General features: G+C 36.2%; 1 protein-coding gene across 2 annotated transcripts in view; it reads left to right on the top strand.

Annotated features, from left to right (window-relative positions):
* LOC105277483 (neuropeptide CCHamide-1 receptor) overlaps positions 1-18,550 on the top strand; it is a 40,324-nt gene extending 21,774 nt beyond the window's left edge. For both annotated transcript variants that reach the window (XM_011335864.3, XM_011335863.3), the window contains exons 2-7: positions 13,263-13,753; positions 15,536-15,728; positions 16,065-16,198; positions 16,425-16,598; positions 16,914-17,164; positions 17,523-18,550. In XM_011335864.3, the coding sequence (XP_011334166.1) occupies positions 13,409-13,753; positions 15,536-15,728; positions 16,065-16,198; positions 16,425-16,598; positions 16,914-17,164; positions 17,523-17,907 (1,482 nt within the window). In that variant the 5' untranslated portion in view covers positions 13,263-13,408 and the 3' untranslated portion in view covers positions 17,908-18,550. The remainder of the gene's footprint in view (positions 1-13,262; positions 13,754-15,535; positions 15,729-16,064; positions 16,199-16,424; positions 16,599-16,913; positions 17,165-17,522) is intronic.
* The last annotated feature ends 1,183 nt before the right edge of the window (positions 18,551-19,733 follow it).

Raw genomic sequence — 19,733 nt, 5'->3', positions numbered from 1 at the left:
ACAGACTCGCTACTTCTTCCTCTATTTGATTTCCGACCAATATTAATGCTGGTATTCGCAGTATACTCAATAAACAACAATTTATCTCAACTTTGTGCATGCACATTTCTTTACATCAATTTATGTTTGTCCAAAAACCCGTCTTCTATACGAGAAGTAATCGATGTAATCATAGCTTAAATTTCTATCGAGCAAATCAGAGCAAACGAGGAGAGACATGAAGGTTTGTTTTTCTCTGGAAATATTCGTAATAATACTCGATGTATCGAGTATGAACTGGGAGATAGAAGTTATCGCGTCCGATTATACGTACATAGGTATTAATACGGAATTATCGATAGTGTCCCCGATCGTTGTCCATACGGAATAAATAGCAGTACTCGTCACATTTTACAGTGACAAGATACGAGCATTGTGCGCGTATTAACTGTGATTTTATTAAATTTAACAATTTTCAACTTCTCTCTCTCTCTCTCGATCTCTCTCTCTCTCTCCCTCTCCCTCTCCTTATTTCTCTAATTTTTAAACTGACTTTAAACAATCATTTTTATCATTTGTTCCGTTTCACGTTGCATTCTATGTGCTCGCGTGCACGAGTCCATTACGCATATTGCGTATGCATTGTGTATTTTCCGTTTTCAAATAAAATATTAAACGGATTCAACAGTTGGTCGTATACGAACAACTACGATATGATATAGGTATCTCCATGACCTAGGTCGAATCCGTAAATCCTGCACTGTCGGTAGATTTTAGGAAGTCGATTTCTCAATATATGAATTTTCGATAGTTCTACGAAATTCCCTGGTTTGGCCGATAGCGATAAGTGCGGATATACAGTGCAATCTTCTTCTGGAAAATGTAGGTTCCCGCATTCTCCACGATCTATTACATGAGTATTATTAGACTTAACAAGAGAGAGAGAGAGAGAGAGAGAGAGAGAGAGAATATTTTACATCGATTGATCAATTTAATATGGACTTAATTAATCTTCAGAACTACTGAATTTTTTTTCTTTCACATAGAATTAAAATGTGAATGATTATATATCAAAGTTATGCATGCTTCCTGAAAATCTGAAATACTAAAATGCTCTCATTTAACAAATCACTTGTTAATTAGGATACGGGTATACGCAACGTACGATACATTTGCGATAATTATGCGATAAAATATTATACGATGAAATATTTCATCGTATGTGCATAAACGAAATTGGATACAAATGATTATCCCGTCCGCATATTGTACATCCATCTGCAAGAACAGCTATTTTTTTTCGTATCTGTTTCAATTTGCATTACGATGCGCTTCATACCGATATCGTCGAGATGCGGAAGCGTATTTTTTCACGAGTCACTGTTGATTTACGATCTTGTCCATTTAGAATGGTCGATATTAATAGCCATGTGATCCATAGATACGCTAGTAAAGTGAAGGGTCGACTAAAAGCGTTATGCAGTACAATCTGTATTTCTAAAATCTACTATATGTATGTTGAGACGATTTCAGCGAAATAACGATGGTTCATAATATGGTATGTTGTTTATTAAAAAAGAGGGATTTGCACTCGTTGTGCAATCAAGCCGAAAATCCACTGGTATATATACTACTTGTCTATATTTAATAGCTGGCTACCAGCCATTGCATACGTCGTAAACATTAAAGCGTTCAGTTCGCCAAACTGGTTCTCGACACTTTTGCGCATACACGGCGGATAGCTTTATGAAAATCATTCACATTTTAAAGTTTGATAACCACGTTACGTTTCAAATAAATTCTGACGTTGAATTGACATATTTAGTCAGTTGGACATTCAGTTATGCACATGTGTAAATCCGCCAATTCTGCGAAATGCTCGAGCTTTGAAGCAGAATGAAACAAGTCAATGCTTATTTAATGAAAATGAGTATAAGAATGCAGAAAAGAAATTAAGGAGATTAATACCTGATGTAGGTGATATTTGACTTAGACGTGAAAAGCTTTATGGCTCTTACGTAAGGTATAATATCGCGATATTAAATTTGTGACACATGACATTCTTCCTGTTACTGGATTATGCCGTCGTATAATAATAATAATAATAATAATAATACCAGGACATAAGCTCAATACGCGAACTATATCAGACGAATCAATGCACATAAAAAGCATTTTTATTACATAGCTCTGTAAAAATACATCAAACGATAACTCAGTGCTCTGCAGAAGCTCTCGTATATTGTATATGTACATTATGGATAAATAACCGCTACCTGTTGTTATAATACATTACACGTAGTTTTACATGCTTTTAACTGTGCTGTTAACATTGAATATGCACGAGATATATGCTGCAATTATATTCAGAAACGCTAGAAGTTTACTTGTAATTTAAGGAAATTTCAAGTACCAAGCAAAGCAGTAAAATGTAAAATATATTAATATTATTCATCATTATTTTTTTCTATAGTAAACACACGTATAGAGAAAATTATGCGTGCACACACACAGTGGCAATGAGGTAATAACGCTTCGCTGAGATTCTCACGTGACGTGCTCATAAATATCTTGCACTAATTAAAGAAAATGTAAACTGAAGTAATAATGTATTGCTGACATTACTAATCTTTCTGTGATTTCTTGGTAAAATATGGTTTTACCATGAGGTAAAGTAGATGTAAATTAAGCTTACGACAGCTTGAACAGCTATTGAAATGTTAGCTTGTAAATATGATAAAGTCTTTTATTTTTCACATAAGTATTACATAAAATGTTCCGCATCGATAACATGAAGCTATTAGAAATAATTGGATACCTTTGTAGTAACTTTAAATCTTCTTTTACTCTCTGATACTTGCTTTGTCCAACAACTTGTAATTAAGAAGTTACACAACTTATATAAGAAGCTTAACTAACAAATATTTCTGTGCAAACAAATTTTCTGTACACATTGTGCGATAATACAACGTTAAGATTTGAGAAATTTATTGACACGATATATCTTATTCATTATTTAATTAAATTTAACAAATTTTCTAACACAGACAAAAGTACAAATAAATATCTTTTTCTTTTTATATACTATCGTTTATAGTAACAGAAACATCTCAGTGATTGTAGAATATAAAACAGGAACATGTCATTGAAATAAAAAAGTAAGAATGGAAAGATAAATTGTTAAAGGAACGACACGATGCAGGAAGAATGCGGTAAAGTACTATATTATGAACTTCAGCCATTTCTGACAGATATCAACACCAAAATCTTATATATATTCAAGCTTTCCATAAATAACAAAGATTGCAAGTGCACGGTCCGAACGAAAAATAAGTGAGACTATTTGCTCAAAACTTAAAACTTTTCCCCTCCAAGTAGTTTTCTTCTTATTCGATAGATTCTTTCACATAAGGATGTCGTTCTCGAAAAGTCATTATGATTTTTTTTTAAAAAAACGTGCTAATTTAATCTATGTTCTCAAATTACATAAATAACGCATATTTGACAAGCAACATGGAAAATCTATGAGCTATTAATGCGATTTGTATTCTTTTACGCGAATTCTTCTAATTTTATTTATTAGCTTTTCGTGCATTTCACATGGAAACATGGAAATCTATTTTGTACTCAAAGTAAAACATGACATATATATAAATTAATGATTATTTGCATTAGCATCTTATTTTATAGCTTGTAAGATATCATAATCTAAATAAATAATTTGTTGTAACTTTTTGATATATAACAGCTTTCATATGAAGATAATTAAAAAATTTGCTTTATCTTTGAACAGCAATTCTACTCCTTGAAATCTCTGTAAAGTTTCAAATCTGTTTGAATTCACGGATCGATGAACTTCTCTTGTTAGCATTATTTGTTTCAGTTGTTTAATCAAACACAGTTCAACTAGAAGGGAACTGACCAAACTATTGCTCACAAGACAGAGAAAAAGAGAGAGAGAAAGAGAGAGAACTATTTCAGAACAAATTATAGATACATGATACATCAAAATTGACTACATCCTACAGATGAGATACGCAGTGATTTTAGATATATCATTAATTTTGAATTTCGAATATATCTCAGATTTGTAAAATATAAAAGACAATGATCCTGTAACAAAAGCTTTGAAAATTCGAAATAAAAGTTTTACGAGAGAAATGCTTTTTTATATGTTTAGGTTATTATTCAAAATTTACGATCAATTCTGCAGCTGCTTAATTTGTTTGGCAACCTCGAACGCATGGTTACAAAGTGCTTTTATTACCATAAAGAGAACTTTTTTCCCCAATATCCTTTTATATTTTATGGTTTCAGCGTCATATGGTTCGGATTATATACGCTCTTATAGCTTCCAATAACTCTTCTCACCTCCGAATCTACAATAAAGAACATACATAAAAAATACATGCCCGTCATTTTAAGCCACTCGACATATTGAGGTATCGTCAAAATCCTGCACAATATACAGGTAAATGCAGTTTAGAGATTGTTTCCTCAGTTAACTAGTATAGACTATACAGTACTAGAACACGTGGCCGACAGGCTGTGAGAGTTTTCATCGCGAGATTGCTCGCGACGTGAGAATGAAGAAGGGAGGTGGATGTGTTTAAAGGGTGACCAAGAGATAATACAAGGTATAACGAGAAACGAGGGCAGGTACTTTTGCAACTTTATGGCTCACGAAGGGAGGAAATCGCCGACGGATATACGTCGGTCTCCTCTTGAAAAGGGACGAGCGGTGAAGGGCGGAGGGTGAGTCCGATGGTTTATATACCTGAGCTACGCTGCTGGCTACTACGCGAATACATTAACACCGACGATCGTTTTGCCGCAAGAGAGCAATTATGAAAACCGCGTTGTATGCCAGCAGCAGGCTCTATTTCCTATTGCTCTAGCGCTTATCCGCACGGTCTTACATCGTTTTTTCCTACCGCGCAAGCGAAGCCATTCCGCTTCTAATTAACCCGTTCATTATACGCGTGGCTCAATGAGTCGGTCGTCAATTTTAACGGCTATATACCCTCGTGTCCGGTTTAATTATGTCAAAACGTATTTGCATTGGAGCGCGAAAGCAAACGTGTGGGTCTTTGTGGAAGAATGTTAGAAAATTGAATTCTTTTTTTTAATAAAACGTGTAGAATTTTTAGCATGAAAATAATTTAACGATTCCAGCGTGCGGTTGATCGCGCGACCGTGTACACATTTATCACTTTTACATTTCGTACTTATTCCTTTCGTGCTTCTACACTTAACCCAGTTACAATGTTACGGTTGCATATGCATAATAGAAGTATAAAAGAAATGTTAGAAGGAATAAAAGAAAAAAGCATAAAACTAAGCATTTTCTCTGATGATGAAAACAGCATGAATCAAAGCATATATAACATTTTTGGGGGTAGAAAACAAACGGCGAGATTTTCTGTTTGCAAAATTTCCATGCAAAATTGAGACGCGATATGCTAACAATCCTCTAATTTTTCATGTTAAACATTCGGAATCAATATAAATGTTTGTAATAAAATCGCCCTTTTCGTCTCAAAATTCATTTAAAAGTGTAGTCTTCCCATAGATATTTACTTACTCGGAACCAGTCACAGTGTAATATTCTATCACAGCAATGCAAGCATACATACACAAAACTTATGGAATATGTTATAAATGATAAAAAATGTTAAACAATCTTTTTTTCAAAAAAGAATTGCTTCATTCTATAAAGAACCATATGACTGTATACGCTAACGTATAAAAGCTCTGCAATTACACATGCTTGTTGCACTCGTGACCGTTTTGTAGTAAGATCCTTTGTAGACGGAAGATATAATAATGTTTTTAATTAGTTCACTTTGCAGTGGGATGCTTATGCACATAATTAATGTTGGCACTTTTACATGAATATTTCAATCTTGAGCATTCACTATGTAATAAAAACGACTTTGTTCGTATGTACATTGAATGTTGTTATTAATAGCAGAAATATGAATTAAATGAACAGCGACAATTCCAGTAAGCGGCTTGGAGAAAAGCTACTCTTAGAGACAACAAGAAACCGGAATGAGAATGCGATCCGATTATAAATGTGCGAGCGTCATTTCTGTTAATGTCTGATTTATGTATAATGTCTTTGTTATGCCTTCCACGTAGTTTAAATGTATCACGTTTTATGTAAACTTCCCGTCTGCGCTCATAACGCTCGTTTTGCGCAGAACCTGAAGATAAATTGCTATTTTCATAGTGAATAATTTGGGAAATTTTGAGTCTGTGAGAAGGTACTTGTAAAATACAAAGTACGAAATAACAAAAGAATCACGGAGTTTACTCATATAATATATAACATAATGTATAATAATTTATATTGATAAAAATATGTGCAAGAGAAAGAAATATTTGAATTCTCCGTTGAAAATATAATTTCTATACCTTTTTTCAGGAATATTAAAAAGCTCTGAAGGATAGTGTTTAAGAATATTTATTGCCGCAAAGAAAACTATCAAATTCACTCCTATCAAAATATGCTCAAATTTATGATCACTATAAATTACTTGAAAAGGTCTATGGGAACGAATGACAACGATTCAAATGAAAAAGGAACTTCAAATGCATGAATTATTTTTACGCATATATATTTTAACGAATCGTTTCGCGTCCCTTATCCCTTTATAAACTCTGTGTATATAACTCTTTTAGTGATTCCCTCAATTCCTCGTGAGAAATCACGTTTCACGAGCATTCGCAAAATTTATATATATAATTTTTTCGTTTTGCTTAATGCTATTCCAGATAGTAATTTGGCTCTTGTCCACGAATTCCAGTTTCTCCATGCAAAGAGAATAAACGCCATTATATGATGTCAAACTTCCTGAAAATATATGAGCTATCGCCATTTAACAGGCACCGCATTGCGTGTGTGAGGATGGCACGAATGCCGGTTAGCTAGCTATCTAACAAATTCCATTGTAATTTTAAACGATTTTTGCCGTGTCGGGCCTTAATCGAGCCGAAAATGTGTGAACGGTGCTGTATGTGAGTCATGCTAATTATAAGAATTCATATCAAGTATCACAATTTCGTGAAAACTCATTCATTAAGTAAGTTAATAAGTTTCGACGATAGGGATCGATCTCTTTCATCGACATTGTTCATGTACATATGATATGTAGCATAACATCGCGAAACGTTTCTTAAAACAGTTTCTGGCGGTATAGCATCTGTCCCATACCGGGGATATCAAATGTCGCAGCATCGGCGAATATCGCATTAATGCGTACGTCGGTGTTTCCCGCACCACATCTCGAGGATTTATGAAGTTCGCTCGTGCGTTCTAAATGTCATATTGTGCATTACAGGAAGCATATATTCGCTCATAAGCATCAGAGAGGCGTGTGTCATGCGTGCGGACTAATAAATGATTTTTCAGACACACATTTCAGACACACATAACGGACGTGTATAATATCCAGCTGGCCAATAGCCGCTTGCCCGTAAACGCTCGTCCCACCGTAAAATATTTATGCCGATATTAATCGATGATGCTAATTGAGTGTTTATCGGCTGTACAGCCGCACGTGCGATGTTGTTCATCAATGTGCGAGCGATTTGTAGATTAAATCGGTCATAGTTCCTACAGTGTTGATGAAAGTACAACGTGCAGCGACTCGAAGCATATTAACATGATAATCACTCGCAAATGCGATGTGTGAGTTTGTCGAGACCTAGTTTGGAGTCCCAAGATCTACGTGGTTAAGCTCTTGATTCCACTGAAAAGTTATCTAGGGTGCGAAGTACCTCACCGTGTCTAAGAACAGGAAGGAACCAGTCTAGATCTAGAACTATTATCACGTTCTGAGCACGCGGTGCACAAATCGCCCACATGGTGCATGCGGATAATCGCTTTCGACGTGATAGTAACCGTAGATTCTCTATCGGACTCTCAGAATTTTGCGGAGACAATGTATAGAATTAATGTGTTAATGACACTCGGTAATGCTGCAAATCAAGACAGATGTGTCGCTTTTGCTGCTCTTGCAGCGCTTTGCTGGCACTGACGGCCATTGTTCTCCGGTGCAACGTATTGCGGTTTACGGTGGATAAGTCCATCCTTGCGCCTGATGATTTACGTAATCAACGTCACGGACGTCGACGTAGACAATAATCACGGAATGTCCTTTGACAAGGTTTTAATTGCTAATTAAGTAAGCTTCACTTAATTTTTTTTGTTAAAATGGCAAATTCTAAACGCCAAGTCTGACACTGTCCATACTTAGGTTCCAGTGAAATACTTTGTTACGGCTATTCGAGATTAAATGTGACATAAGATTCTATTGTTCATTCGTAATCCTGAAGTTTAACTAACAAGAGACCTGTCACGACTGTTCGAAACCGATTTGATTCTCCTTGAAATATGTTATTAAGTATAAAAATCTAAGAGACACGTTTTTTTTTATACGTGCCCAATCTCACTTTTAAGGGGTAAAAATAAGGGATGGTGGTAGGGATATTTTGCAAAATATTAAATTTTTGCAAAATTTTATTACATCATTTTCAACAACGTTATTTTCCATTAAACTTTTATCTAAAACATTGTTTTGTATCTCTCACGGTTTCGAAAATATTCTCTAAAAAGTAAATATGCCGAACCTTTCAGGGGGTGTTTTACCCCTTAAAAGTGAGATTGGGCACGTATAAAAAAATACGTGTCTCTTAGATTTTTATACTTAATAACATATTTCAAGGAGAATCAAATCGGTTTCGGACAGTCGTGACAGGTCCCTTGTAAGTTTAATACTCAATGTCGCGCAACTATTAGACATCGTGAATTTTTATTAATGAAGATCTAGAATGTGTCAAGGAGCGTACTTGCAGTCTTGGATTACTATTTTACATCTCACTAGCTTTCTGTATCTTGCGCTTACATGTTGCTGTATGTCCACTTGCATATTTTTCCAATGTGATCGCCGCACAGATCCTCCGTTACATCGATGTTCAATCGAGACAAATTTGATATTCGAGAATATTTCTATCTACGTTATTTCGCGTCATTGATTCTTAATTTGAGGGTTAATTAAACTCCATTGAAAACATGAACTTTTTCCACCCACGAAAGCTACCGAGATCGCCAACACGGCGTCGGCCTTGCCACCTGCGACGGTATTGATAGTTGAGTTATTACGAGGTCAGGTAGATCGTAAATGGAGGGAAATCACCCGGGGCTGACGAAAAGAAATTTCTTTTAGCTCCTGTATCGATCGAGCGCGAGTGCGGCATGCGGCAAATCTGTCTAATATCTTCGCAGAAAACGCGTTTGATGATAGAATCCGATAACTGTAACAACAAGTCGATAATTCAACACTTCTCTTTGCGACAATTGCTTTTCCTTATATATATTTTCTTAAGGAAATAACATGGCAAAATGCACGTCATAACGCGAGAGAGAAATGACTGTAAGTTGAACGCAGCACAGAAATGCAATAATCTATTATAGTTCGCGGTACGTGTTACTAATATTATCTTAACAAATAGAAAGAAAGGAATATTTGTGTAAATATAGGCAGAATGTACAGAGCGGAAAGGAAAGCAGAGCTACGTTATCGCAGTGGTGTGCAGAAAGGTAGTCAAAGCGCAGAAGCGACTCAATGTCAATTCAATATCTTGATATATCGAGACATTACGGTACATTTAACATTATAGTAGTATTTTTTGTCAGGTTCTGCGTCTAAAGACTAATGTCTGAAGGATAGACGTTAGATTTGTGAATTAAAGCGTAAGCAGGAACGGAAATGTAACATTTGATAATGACCGAACGTTATGGAGTCGTTATGGGATAAATGGCAAAGGGGATGGCCCAACCGACCGCAAATTCGTCGGGCCATGTGTCCGGATCTGATTATTTTCTTGTCCCAATTAAGCATTTGATCCGCGATTCCCTCCCCAAGAGGAAAACGTTTGAAACGATCCTCATCATAGGTCGTTAAAATGTTTATGACGCCAGCCGAGATTTCGCGTTTTACAGGGAAAGCAGTTTTTGCTCGTGCAAAGTGACAACAACAGACATTGTTGCCGGCGGAAAAATCGCTCCTTCATTATAGAAAGATTTAAATTGCGGCAGTTTTATTCATGTGACATGCACACTGATTATCGCTGTTGCGTCGCGATGTTTTACGTTTCCAAGAAACATCGATTTTGTATGGTGAAATGTTATTGGTAGTTGATATCCTAGACTAGAATAGAATAATCTCTTAATTACAAATTATTGCGTAACAAAGTTCACGAAATCTCTGAAACTTTCCTCCACCTGAAACTTGCAATTGTATTCACGAATCTTAGTCTACGCGATCGTCCCTGAAACTTCATTAAATTGCGATAAAATCTCTTAATGTATAATTCTATGCATTCGTAATATGAATTGTGCTTGCGTTACACTGTCAGATTAGCAGTTATTTCTCCCCTGCGTTTTCTTCGAGATTAGCATACATGTATATTTATTAAATTATTTACCTAAATCTAAGCATATGCCTCTAACTAAGCTTGATTCACAAAGATTGCTTTGCAATTTTCTCGTCTTCTCTCATTCTCCTTTCACTTTACCCTGTTTCATCTTACCTCAGCATTTTCCATTTGCTTTCTTAATCTCTATCATCCTTCTTAATCTTTCTATTGCTTTCTTTTGTTTTCATTCGTTCTTTCCTTAATCTCTAATTTTGCATTCTGCATTTTATGCTTTCTCAGCTTACGTTCCCATGAGTTTTCGATCTGTCGACACAGCTTGCACAATTGATATATAAATTGTTACCAACATAAACCAATTGTTACCAACATGTAACTGAGTATTTTTTATAACGTAATTACACTGGAATAAACAAAGAGAGTTACGTTCTTTTAATTATTTTATTTTCGAACATGCCGACAAAATAGGCACAAAGTGAAACTTACGACGCCACAAATAACATGTGGTATGTAACAGAAAATTTAATTAAATGAATGCATAAAAAATATTTACAACCTGATGAAAACACCCACACGCACAGAGACATTTTTCAATATTTTACATGAGAGGCATGAAAAAGCTGAGAATCATTTATTAAACGCGAATCTCGCGCGAAACTTCTGCGTTTTCTCCCGTGCAGTTTCGTTGGCTAAATATTGGATGCGACATGATTCCTCTTTAGATTATCGTGGATTGCGTGGTCATCGTGTGTCTTACAAACATCGCAAAATGCAATTTAATTTGGACCGTGGATTTTTCTCCAATAGCTACATTCGCGATGTTTCACGACTCGATTGCAATCATAAGAAAGAAATTTCTCTCATTGTCAGAGCGACGCTTGATGACTGTATTTGTATCAAAGCGCACGATTACATCCCAGCTTTGATATGCATAGGTGCAACGCGAATGTAACATATACATATGTAACACACATATTACTCAGTGCGAGAGTGGTCAATATTCATAGAAATTCGCAACCAGATATAGAGGTGCGATATCACTGGTATCTCAGCATGTTGCATTCATGAATCTATGTTACCTCGATACAGGAGTAAGCTAATCCTCCGACTGTATGATTCGATCATGTGTACTTTGTTTACTGTACTGCAATAGTATTGTTTTCTCTCTTTTTCCTGTAATTCATTCATAAGTTATGCACGAGAATGAGTGTACAACCCATTGGAACGCGTAAGCTATCACGTAATCACAGCATCTATTACATTTACCTATCTATTATATTTTTTATTATATATTCTATTACATGTACATTTTCTTAATATTTTGCGATAAATTTTAAGTACGTATCTTACAGATGCTCAAAAGATATAACTTTTTGACGATATTTAACCATTTTGCTCCTAACGCCGATTATAATTGAACTTTATATTTCGATGCTGCCTCAACAAAAAGAATAAAATTGTAAATTTTCGTTAATCTTGTATCAAAAGTTCTTTCGAATTCTGATACTGTCTTTACATTATTACTTGATACGGTCTTTACATTATTATCACATATCATATTACGATTAATTTATGCATTGATTTCGTTCCCACAGTAAGATTTCATTTATGGTGTACACATTTCAAATCCTGCCGGTATAGAATAAAATATTATACATTCAGTTTATCGTCAATATATCGAGGGTTTTAAATGTACCTATAGAAAGTACATAATATTGTTTATGTGAAAGAAGTTCGTGAAATGTCAACCTTATACATATATAAATACTTTCATCCTGAGCAGAGTCGAGGAAAGAGTAGAAGCTCTTTAACCGACATCCGATGTAAAGCTCTTGCGCTTCCGTTACATCACTTTTTGATTACCTTTATAATTATTCCTGTTATGTTATTTTTTGTATATTTGATCACTTTTACGTCATAGTCGTCCTTTCATAAAGTTATGAATCGATTTACGATAACATGACGAAAGCTCGAAGATGAAGTATGATGTAGCAGAGCAAAACATGAAGGCACAATAACGTATTTCGCAATCAATCAAGTCATCGAAGCATGTAAGATGCAATTTATTAAAGTGAATCAGCGAAAACTGGAAATCAGCAATGACCAAAACTTTTAATCTTAACAATGACCAACAGTTAAAGTTGCATAAATTTCATTTGCCTATTATACCTAGCAGCCGATAATTTTTTAATGCAACGAAATTACATACTTTTTTTATAAGTAACTTTTATCAATATTTATCAGTTGCATTCATCAAGAGAAATACTTGTCATACATCCAAAGCGCAAAAGTTACTTTAGTACTTGACAGTTCCTCAGTATTGAATCGGGTTGAGATTCAAGTCACGAGGACTGTATCAATGTTTGATGCAGCCGACGGCTTTTTCCTTGTGTGAACTGCATGAAACATTTCGTCGATATACATATCGATTAATGATATGTTCGTGGAAAATTAAAACTCTCTATAGGATTACATATTCCGAGAAAGCATTAATAAATATGTCTATGTTTAAAAGGTTCAAAATGTAATTTACTAATTATTGGAACTTATTGCACGCATTGATGTTGTCATATATGTTTTACATATATGTTTTTCTAAAACCAACATGTTATAACAATAAATTGTGATATATTATATTTAACGTTGAATTTTAAAATCGATGTGCTATAGTTATCGAGTGCATCTTTTGAATAATCATTCATTGAATGCCGTTTCCTAGCGAATATAAAGTTTTCTCGCGTCGTTGTGTCCAAAAGGACGCAAGCCAACAGAAAATGAGTTGGTTTCAGGCTTCTTGCGTAAAAGTCTCATCAGCGCTCCCTCTCTTTTTTATTTTACAGCCGGTACATGTGACTGTCGCCGGCGTCGGAGGCTTTGTAACGATCGGACGACGGGAGGCAGATCAAAATGCAAAGAGGGTCGTATTCTCGTTAACGGCAAGAGAGAAGCGACAATTTTTCAGTGCTTGCATCGGACACGAGCGGTCATGTCCTGGCCACACGCGACCAACGCACCGTCGTCCTTCTCGTTCGCGACATTGCTGGTGACAACGCGAATGATACCGTTGGCATTAACATCGAATTACACGGAGGCCAGCAACATCGATGGCATCATCGGCAGTGCCATCACCAAGGAAATCAACGACGAAGAAGAGGAGTATACGCCGTATAGCGATCGACCAGAAACGTACATCGTGCCGATCGTCTTTCTCCTGATCCTGCTGATCGGCTTGACCGGAAACGGCGTGCTCGCTCTCACGATCCTCCGACACACGAATATGAGGAACGTACCCAATACGTACGTTCTGTCGCTGGCGCTCGGGGATTTACTGGCACGTAATATTTAGACTTCTTCATGGGGAATCCTGTGGTGCACCGTGCAAAACATAGCTCTCTACTCGTGCACATTCACTGCAAGCTGCTGCTGCTGCTGCTGATAATACTGCTGCTGCTGCTATCGATTTAAGCGAGCTTGCCAATATTCGAGATGCCAGCGAATATTTGTGCAGCTGTAATATTCATCAAAAGATACGGATCTTTCTCTAAATAAACGCTCTCTCATTTTTTGATGTTTTTCCTATGTTTTTCATTATTTATATCACTGCTTTGTATATGCCGATGTTTGTACAAAGATTAAAATTTCATAACTGTTCAAATATTTTTCGTGCTTTACTTCAGTAATGTTTCTTTCTGCATTTGCTCGTTATATATTCTTTTCGCTGCTTAACTATTTATTATGTCTACCTTATGAGCGTATCGCGTGTTTAATGCAAACTCGGTACTGCAAGAAGGAAAATTGCAAGAGATATGAACACCGCTGATAAATGAGGTGACTATAATATGTGACTATAATATGACGAAGTTGCTATTATTTGCCGGAATGCTAACACCTGGACATATTCGAGCGTTTAACGTCATTAGCATGCTGGAATACATAATAATCCAATTTGATACAGATGACAATTTCTCGATTAAATTATCTAATAATTTCGGGAAAAGAGTATTAACTCATAATCATAAAATATTTTTATAGGAAAAGAGTATTAACTCATAATTATAAAATATTTTTATAGAAAGCAACGTCACATCAAATCATATGCTTAATCCGGTTAGCATCAGAAGAAATGAAATGTGAAAACTTTGGAGGCAATATTGCCTGAAACTTTTGACAGATGGCGAATTGCTTTTTCACCCGCACGCTCTCAGGATTCTTAAGACTGTGGGGAGCACTTCCTTTAAAGTAAATGCGTTCCCTTGCGATCTGACGTTTTTATTCCCGTTTGCGCATTTAGAAAGCTCAGAAGTGCGATCAATTCATTTTCGCTTCATTTACGGGACTTCATTTGCGGAACCCACGCCAATAAACCGAAGATATTCACGCAAAAATGAGACTTTTAAATCCTTCTTGCAGTGCACGCGAGTTTCATCAGATAGAAAAGCCGAAATCGATCGATTTAGCTGCGACGTCGCTATGTACAGAGGCACAAGTCCGTTCTCGCATGCCGCATCGTTGCTTTGCAGCAAATCCCATGTAATGCAGATAGCTCGACTCATCTCTCTCTCAGCCCTGTACATCAAATAACGGTGTTAACGTGGTGTACGGAGCTCTTGGCAGGCCTGGCTTCATATTTACCGTCTCATACATCATTTCCGAAATTTTCAACGGACAGGCTACTGAATGTACTTCGATCCTCGTGCGCCTCCGAAAATTTATTGCTCCTTTTTTCGCTCTACCTACAAATAACTTACATTCTCATACAACGTAACAACGTGCTATGCGTCACGATGAGTTCATGCGAGCACGCGCGCGACGGATATTTACCACTTCTTGACAAGCAGGTCTCTGAGATCGATGAGCATAGCATATCCAAAAGGCATAAATCCCTCGAATATCAAATTTTCAGATTTTTTTAATAGGCATCAACGATGTGGAGTAAGAATTGACCTCGAGCTTGCTTTCTTTGCTATTGTCGAATATCCAAGTATTGATATATGCACACAATGTTATATATTCAAAATATATTCAATAGAATATATGTGTGTTTTCTACTTTATAATCTTCCTTAAGTTTGATTGATCATCATTTATGCGTAACTGCTCGTTCTGTTTTGTAGGTGATAGTAACATGCGTACCGTTCACATTCACCGTCTACATTTTGGACTCCTGGCCTTTCGGGCTCTTACTATGCAAACTCTCCGAGTGCGCGAAGGATATTTCCATCGGAGTATCCGTTTTCACGTTAACTGCTCTCTCAGCAGACAGATTTTTCGCCATTGTGGATCCCATGCGAAAATTGCACGTTACAGGTACATACGATTTTACAGTAGTTTCGGAAAACGATATTCGTATCCCGGGAAATCGCACGAAACGAAAAAAGTTTCCAATAAAAATATGAATATAACAAATAGGAACATTCTTTGTTAACAATATCTCGATTCAAGACGATGTAACACTCCAAGAACGATATTATGAGCGACACTTCTTGGTTAGTGTTAAAGCGGCATATCCGCATATATTTTTAGATCACAGAATTTTACAGAAATCTTTTATAAAAAATAAGAAAACTATGTTGTTACTATACTGCAATACATGAAACTGAGAACTGAAGCGCAGCGAATAAATTACTTATTCGTTCGTTTAAGGTAGCGGAAGACGAGCAACACGCTTTACCGCGATCGTTGCAGTGCTGATTTGGCTCTTGGCTATAGTATGCGCGATCCCAGCTTCCTTCTCGTATATCAGAGTCTTCAAGGTGAACCGGAACGTGAGCTTTTGCGTAAGTCGGATCATCGTGCTCATAAAGAGTCCCGTTTTAGATCGAGCCTGTAAAAGCATCGCGGTTTATCCTGAACCACCGTATTACGCTAAAATTACGCAAAAATTACGAATAGACGTTCCTTAATGAAATGCAACGACATTCCTCCCTTTCAATGTTCCAGCGGAACGTCTCGCGTTCATCAATCACACTTTCGCTAATGATCTTTCCTAATGATTTTCCCAAGGCGTGCTATCCGTTTCCCGAGGAATACGGACCGTACTATCCGAAGGTGATCTTGATATGTCGCTTCTTCATCTACTATGTGATACCACTCAGCATCATCGCGGTTTTCTACATGCTGATGGCCAGACACCTTATACACAGCACGAGAAATATACCCGGCGAGATGCAGGGCCAGGTAATTTATTATGCGTTCAAGCACAGTGTGCGGCAGAAATAAAGTACTCCTCTTATAAAAATTCCAATTTTCATTTCTCTCTCTCTTCCATCGTCTCTTCGTTTCTTTCGGTCTTTGTCTTTCTTTAGCTTATTCTTTTTCACTGATTTCCTCTGTCTCTTTATGTTTCTCATTATCTCACTCTCTCCCTCTCTCTTTCTACCGTATTATCCACGGATAATCTCAGTTCAAGATTTATGCGGTGTTGCTACCTTGAGGTGGTTTGCACAGTAAACACTACGTAGCTTTTGTACACCGATGCACACTGGATTTCAGGTGAAACAAGTGCAAGCCCGTAAAAAAGTAGCGAAGATGGTGATGGCTTTCGTCATTGTGTTCGCCGTATGTTTCTTCCCGCAACACGTTTTCATGCTGTGGTTTTACCTCCATCCGAACGCGCAGAAGGATTACAACGCTTTCTGGCACTATTTTCGCATTTTGGGTTTCTGCCTTGCGTTCACCAACAGCTGCATCAATCCTATCGCCCTCTACTGTGTGAGCGGTACTTTCAGGAAATATTTTGACAGGTAAGCGTTCTCCATTCTATTCTACTAGCGACGAATTAACAATAGTTTTGCAAAAAACACACTGTGGATTGAGAGAAAGAGAGAGAGAGAGAGATGGCACCTCTCTGAAAAAAACAACTTTTCGTTACTTCTCGTGCACATGTTTCCAAAAATCTCTGTACAAAAACAAATATATAAATGCGATTGTACGTTTCGCGTGCGGTATTTTATTCCAAAATATAAATCTCTCTTTCTTCAAAAGTCCGCAAGAAAATCCGAAATTTCTCCTCGAATGAAGCTTCGAAAATACATATATCAGCTTGATCGATGTACTCGCTCGACCGATTAAATTCAGAGAACTTTGTAACTCTGGTCGCAGGTATCTACTGTGCTGCTCCAGGAAGAAGCTGCGAAGACGACATCGACGGTCGTCGGATCTGAGTTCCCGTGGGCGGGGGCAAAGTTTTTCGCTCGTCAGTTCGAGAAAATACTTGGGCGATTCACGTCGGGAACAACGAAGCGTCATGCGGCTCTCCATCTTGACGGGTGACATGCGACCGAATACACCGATCAAGGAACAAGAAACTACCATTACTCTGTCGACATATCCGAACGGAGTCGACGAGTCCTTGAAGAATCAACGTATCTCGATGGAGCCAACCGCACGCGACCGATTAGTTATCGTCGAGAAGACACCAGATACCATTACTACGACCACGCATAAGATCATTCCCACGTCACTCACTTTAATACTGACTAAGTGAATGTACAATATATTTTTCAAAGTATCTTCTTACTTGTTGAAGCTTGGGGCTGCTGGAACCGTCATCTGTCACTTGCGTTTGTCACGTTTACTATGGTAAGGCATTAATAATAGCGACATTAGTGATAATCAGCGATAAACGAAGTATATGATAAATGCGAACTTCGTATGCTTTTATGAGGAATTTTAATATCTCGTCCGACCAATAAAACTCACATTCCGCCGAATATGTTACAGTATTAGGACTCGCGGCTTTGATAGATGAAACGAAATAAGATTTTAAGACAAGCGATTCTGTATGCATTTATACGTAGAGAAACGAACGCATAGAACAGACTAAAATTCTTGTGAAGTGATTCCAGTTGCTGTAAGGATAATGTAATAAACATATGAAACAACGGATTATTTAAGCGTATAGGACAAAGTTAATTTTGAGCGTGCATGAGAGAAAATCGAAATTTATCGAAACGGCAACCGAGTTATATCTTTATGGTGTTTATCTACATTAATCAACGCGTATCTGTGTTAGTTTGTATTTATAATGTGTACAAAGATAAGAAATGTAAGAACTAAGAGAATAATATTTCTCACTAGTACAAATATTAAAGTCTGTATGAATTAAATAAAGAAAACTGTAAATTATCATTGTAAAGATATTAATATAAAATTAAATATTTCAATATAATGTATTCTTTAGCAAGAAAAACTTTCTTTTTTTGGTACAGGAAAAATCTGTGCTAATTAAAATTAAAATGAACAGATTTTAGTATACTGCACCAACAGCATCTATTCCAATAGAGTTATACATTCTATCTGACATTGAGAATTTTTATTTCAACGATCAATAAAGTTACTATTATTCGGAGCACACCTGCATTTTTACATAACGATTTACTTGATTACGTAACTCATCATTTACGTAACTACTTTTTACGTAAGTTTAAATTATGTTTAAATGTTTTACTTACTTCTTGTTTATGTATGTCTAAATGATTAAATTACTTCTTGTGTAATCCATCATTTAAATTTGTGCTTTTGTTACCGTAGTATCAATTACAATGACTGGACTAAAAATGCAGAAAAAGAATAGATAGTGCTTGTAGGTGTGTATTACTATGCACAATTTCGTCAGTATAAAATTTATCTAAAATAAAAACAAGCGTATATGCAGACCATTAAAAACTTAATTTACTTATGCTCACAGGGTCAGCAGCTTGTTTAAAAAATGCCTGTGTAATATCGGAGAAGTTCTATTGTATAAATATTCTTTATAGCATCGCTTTTTTCTGTTTGAAAAGAGAAATTTGCATGTTTTTAAAAAAATTAAGTTTATTATGCGACCCAATGGCTTTGCCAAGAAAAAAGCTATAAATAAATAATGCACCTCTCTACGCAAATTCTAATATTCACAACGCTGTAATTATAAACGAATACTAGTTAAATCATTGAACGTATTTTCTCTTTCTCTTAATTCACACGCACGCACGCACGTATCAATGTATCAAAGTATCAAATGTTAAGGAGATGCTGGAGTGACTGCCGAACTTCGATGCGAAAATGTCATTATTTAAATAAAACTAAAAAATATCGTAATCGACATTATCGATGTCATAATCATCAGCAGGCAGATGTAATAAATTACGAAAACTTAGTATGCTGAATTATATGATCCCAATATTATTTCATACGTAATATGATACGATAACGTATGCAATATTATTCTTTTTTACAGTTGCAATGGAAAGTAAAAAATGACGAGCACGTAAAACAAATATTATATATATTTTAATTCTTTTGCATTACAATTATTTCAGAATGGAAATCGAC

The sequence above is a fragment of the Ooceraea biroi genome, chromosome 3 (assembly GCF_003672135.1).
Source record: "Ooceraea biroi isolate clonal line C1 chromosome 3, Obir_v5.4, whole genome shotgun sequence".
Classification (NCBI taxonomy): Eukaryota; Metazoa; Arthropoda; class Insecta; order Hymenoptera; family Formicidae; genus Ooceraea; species Ooceraea biroi.
This window is presented reverse-complemented; position numbering and strand designations above follow the sequence as displayed.